We start from the raw sequence: 4,825 nt of genomic DNA, 5'->3' as shown, positions 1-4,825 counted from the left end.
ACTCTCAAACACATTGAAACTTCTTGCTTTCTGTGTAAAAAGAGCATCTGCATTTGCATTCCACAACATTTGCAACAGCAAAAAAATCATACATATATTTATTACTTTAGCAGATGGTTTTGACTAACAAAATCTATAAACCTTAATTATCAATGAGCCAATAATATTAATAGTGCTATGTGTGATGAGTGGGGCGGGGCCGAGAGCCGTGGGAACAGGTTGAGACCAGTGGAGTGATTGGAAATGAGCGAAACCTGCTCCACTCACTGGTTTCGAGTCCCACGTAGAAGCTCTGGAAGGATAAAAAGGAGGAGTTACGACAGTGAAGGATGAGAGAGGACCAGGCCTGCATTTTATTTTGTGTGTTGGTTTTGTTTATGTGCGGAGTCGTCCGCGAGGGGCTGGCACGCTGTTTTGTGTTTATTTTATAATTAAAGGGGGGGTGAAATGCTATTTCATGCATACTGAGTTTTTTACACTGTTAAAGAGTTGGATTCCCATGCTAAACATGGATAAAGTTTCAAAAATTAAGTTGTACGTTTGAAGGAGTATTTTTGTTCCAAAATACTCCTTTTGTTTTGTCACAAGTTTCGGAAAGTTTTTTTTCGAGTATGGCTCTGTGTAACGTTAGATGGAGCATATAAGGATTTCCTTATATGGTTCCTAAGGGCACTTCTGCCGGAAGAGCGCGTGCTCCCGTATAGCAGAGCACTGAGAGCACAACAGATGTTCACTGATCAGAGCGAGAGCGTCGCGGAATGTCACAAAAGAAGTGTGTTTTTGGTTGCCAGGGCAAGACAACCCTGCACAGATTACCAAAAGAAAAAAAAAAACATCAAACATCATTTCTTAAGGATAATGCAGTCCCAACGAAAAAGGGTCACGATCGTGAGTTGGAACCGCAGGCGGTGAGTAAAACTGCTTCAGATATCTCTGTGCTGTTAACTTAGCAATCGGCGCGTAAGCACATCAAGTAAACCTTGTACACCTTTAAGGAAAAAAAAAAGACGACATAAAGTGGAACTTAGAAAATGAGCGTTCCCCCCACCCCTTTGTTAACTATTGATAATAGTTAACAAAGCCAGTCTCAAAAGTTTGATTAGAGACTTGAAATAGTTATGAATCTTAAATATTTCTGAGTTCTTATGTCTTGCACATCAGTGTACATAAAATGTGATATATTTCCATATTTATATTTGAATTATAAAAATCATTGTTCCTATACTGCATTGGCTCATAAATTAGTTTGTTCATTCATTTTTTATTGTTGAGATGCTTGGAAATGTATGTGATTGATCCAAGTTTGGAAGTGTTCAAATTTTTCACAACTTTTTGTGATTCCTATAATTGATCTCAGATGATGGATACTGATCCAGGGGCAAGAACACTTTTTGAAAAAAAAAAAAAAAAAGATACAAGACTGTGTTCTTAGTGAAGGAAAGACATATCATTCCATGAAGCATTGCAAATGACTATAATAAAATAATTTAATTAATTTGAGCATCTTCTACTCCTAAGGTGCATTCCATCTTCTACTGCATAACATCTGCATGACAGCTGGTGTAAAATAAATGATCAGGAGAGCTGAAAAAAAGGCATACAAACACAATACCCGTGACTCCTGATGATATTTTGAGGTTTTTATTGGCACATTATTAAACATTTCTTTTTTTTAAATAACATTTCTTATCACAGTTGTTTGCAGGTGTTTCCAAATAATTTATTAGTTTCTATTTATAAAATTGTGGTTTTGATGTGGTTGAGCTTCAAAGAGAAAAATGAAATTGAGTTTTTGTACAGCTTCACATAGATTTTGTATCACTGGGCTCCAACTCTTAGAGCACAGTAATAGAGAGCTGAATCTGACAGAGTTACACCAGTAATAGTGAGTTCAGTGGATTTTTCTGATGCAGTCGACTGAAAGCGACGATCAGCAGGGGTTCCAGTATTACCACCCCAGTCCCGAGCACCTTTCCACATTAAATACTGAGGTTCTTTATTAAGATACCGTCTGTACCAGTAAAGTCCAACATTTCTGCTACTTGTATCATATGAGCAGCTTAATCTCACAGACTCTCCTTCAGTACTGATGACTTTTTCACCCTGATTTGGCCCAATCCGGTCTGCTGCCTTTGCACCTGCAAAGATATAAACAAACATTTTTAAACTAATCTTGGTTAAATCCTATCATATCTATTTCCCTTAGCACAAGGGTATTTTACCTAAAGTCATGATTAAAATCAGTATCAAGTGTCTGTCCATGTTTAGTAAGTCAGATCTGCTCTGTTGATGCTCTTCTGTTCTCTGGGTTGTGATGATTGTGATGAGTTTGTAGACATACAGTTATTCAGGAACTTCTTCCTCTCTGTAGATTATGCTGTCTGGCAATTTGCAATTTAGTGAAAATAAAAAAACTAACAAAAAACAAAGCCAAAAATTAGTCTCACCAGAAACAACGGCAAATATTATTACACAGATCCTATCCTTCAGTATCACAGTATAATTTTTGTTGTATGGTACATTAATGAAAGAAGGAGAGAAACACATGTGAATGAGAGATCTGTTTTTTAAACAAGTAAATAGAAAAGGAGGAGCTAATGATCCTGTAATGAGGCTTAATAATATGAATATGTGGTGAATATTGCCATCTTATGGTTAGCAAAAAGCATTACAAAATGACAATGAAGTTTTTTTTTTTCATATGTTAGTTTCCTCATCCTCAACAATGCTCCATTCTGTTTCTTTCCTCCATGATTTTTTTAAATTTTAAACATAAAAATTTTTTACATTGTGTAATGTACTTTTCACAGTGCATTTAATCAGTTTAGTCATGGGTTTGTACAGAATTAATGTAATCTTAAATCTTGTGTCTTTGAGTACTATGGAAGTCTTATGGAATACATTCAGTGTCTCAATTGGCAATTTGCGAATGTGATTCTCTTGATTGTTATGTTCTCCGGCCAGTCTGTTTAGTCTAATATGTAGCAGTTATAGTTATGCTTTTCACATGTCAAGTTTTTGTACAGTGTTTTTGTGATTTCTGTCACAGTGGGCTGCAAAGCACAGTAGTACACAGCAGAGTCAGACACATGCACATCCTGGATCATCAGTTGAACTGTTCTTGATGTTGAATCCAGTGTTGCAGAAAATCTCTTATTAAAATCAGGTTCAGTATTTCCCTCACCAAAAGTAAATTTGTTCAGAATGTATCCTGGTGATCTGTTTGGTAGCTGTTTGTACCAGAAGAGATATGGGTTTGTATCTGTGGTGGTGTAATTACACCGTAATGTAACTTGATCTCCTTCACTCGCAGTCATTTCTTTATAAGACTGTTCAACCTTGTCCTGTCCCGAAGACACTTGGAAAATAGACAGAAACATTTACTCATTAACTTGAATTATTAGGGAAAATAAGTGTAAACGTTTAGTAATCTGAATGTAATTATTTTTCTGTTAAAGTCTGCAGAAACAGAAAATGTGTGCTTACCCTCATAATGTGCTATGAAACACAGAGAAATCAAAGCCCATCTAAACATAGTTGTTCTATGAGGTAAACGAACAGAACATTTACTCAGCTCTGCTCTAAAAAACCCTGTGCTCATCTCACAGAGCTCTTCTTTAAATGTTTGTGTCATGTCACGTTGTAACAATAAATGAAGAGATCAATGCTGACCCCTTGTGGACAACATAACACTCATCGGAAATAGATGCCTCTAAATACATTTCTGCTAAACTTAGAAAGAAAGAAAAAAAAACAGAGATGCAGTTTCCTGTTGAAATGAACACTATAGGCATTAAAACACCAACTTTTATTCCTTTTCACACAAAGTATGATTTACAGGTCCACAGTCTAGATTAATAAAGCATAATTTCTGCACAATTACTTGAGGAATATTATGTTATATATTCAAAACAATTTTATCCTGCTGCGAGATTTTAAAACTGATGCTTTTGAACTTTAGTATCTCATATGCAGGTCACACAGTGTGAAGTTGCACTCGATTTATTTTATGCTTGACAAAACGCTTCAAACCTGCATATTAAGTTTAAATGGCATGGTTACATCGACAAATGCATTATTACATCAGTTTTGCATTTGTTAACACCATCAGGTAGTTTTAGGGTTGAGTTGGTGTAGGGGATATTTCCAACACAATTCATCATTAGAGACACTTCCTGGATATTTGAATTATAAACTGACGCAATATGTATCCTGAAGCAATGATGAAATGGAAGCTTTACCGCACCAGCTGCACCCCCTTCCCACGCATACCTGGAGAAGAGCAAAAAAACAACGTTCAATTTTCAAATAGTGTTTGAAAATGATTCAAGTGATCATTGATTTGAAATTATATATATATATATATATATATATATATATATATATATATATATATATATATATATATATACATACAATTAATCTATCTAGAAATGTTAACATTTTCAGTGAAAAAAGAGCTCATGTAGCATTTAAGATGAGAAATGTATTTATGACAAATTATTTTATGTATAGGCCTACATCTATCTATAAAGCCTGCTTAATTATGCACATCTAAATAGTTCACTTCCAGTCCTCGTTAACAATTATAGATCACTTATAAATCAACATATTATATTAAAATGAATAGTAGTTACAGTAAGATTGATTTGGTTTGTACCTAAAGTGTACATATTAGTACCTAAAAGGTAACTATTTTTTCTGTGTGTCTGATCAGAATATTGATTTCAATTTGAATTGCAAATGCATAATACAAGAAATAAACAAATGTACTTACATCCCAGAGCAGAGAAAATAATGATTGAATGAAGTGTCATTGTGCATG

General features: G+C 34.8%; 1 gene segment (V, D, J or C); it reads right to left on the bottom strand.

Moving 5' to 3' along the window:
- Positions 1-1,818: 1,818 nt before the first annotated feature.
- Positions 1,819-2,262, bottom strand: LOC113072548 (T cell receptor alpha variable 14/delta variable 4-like). The segment is given in 2 exon segments: positions 1,819-2,138; positions 2,223-2,262. Coding segments are annotated over 2 exon segments (360 nt in total).
- Positions 2,263-4,825: the final 2,563 nt, after the last annotated feature.

Source organism: Carassius auratus, unplaced genomic scaffold (genome assembly GCF_003368295.1).
Source record: "Carassius auratus strain Wakin unplaced genomic scaffold, ASM336829v1 scaf_tig00009453, whole genome shotgun sequence".
Classification (NCBI taxonomy): domain Eukaryota; kingdom Metazoa; phylum Chordata; class Actinopteri; order Cypriniformes; family Cyprinidae; genus Carassius; species Carassius auratus.
Note: the sequence above shows the minus strand (reverse complement) of the source record. Positions and strands in the feature narration are given on the sequence as shown.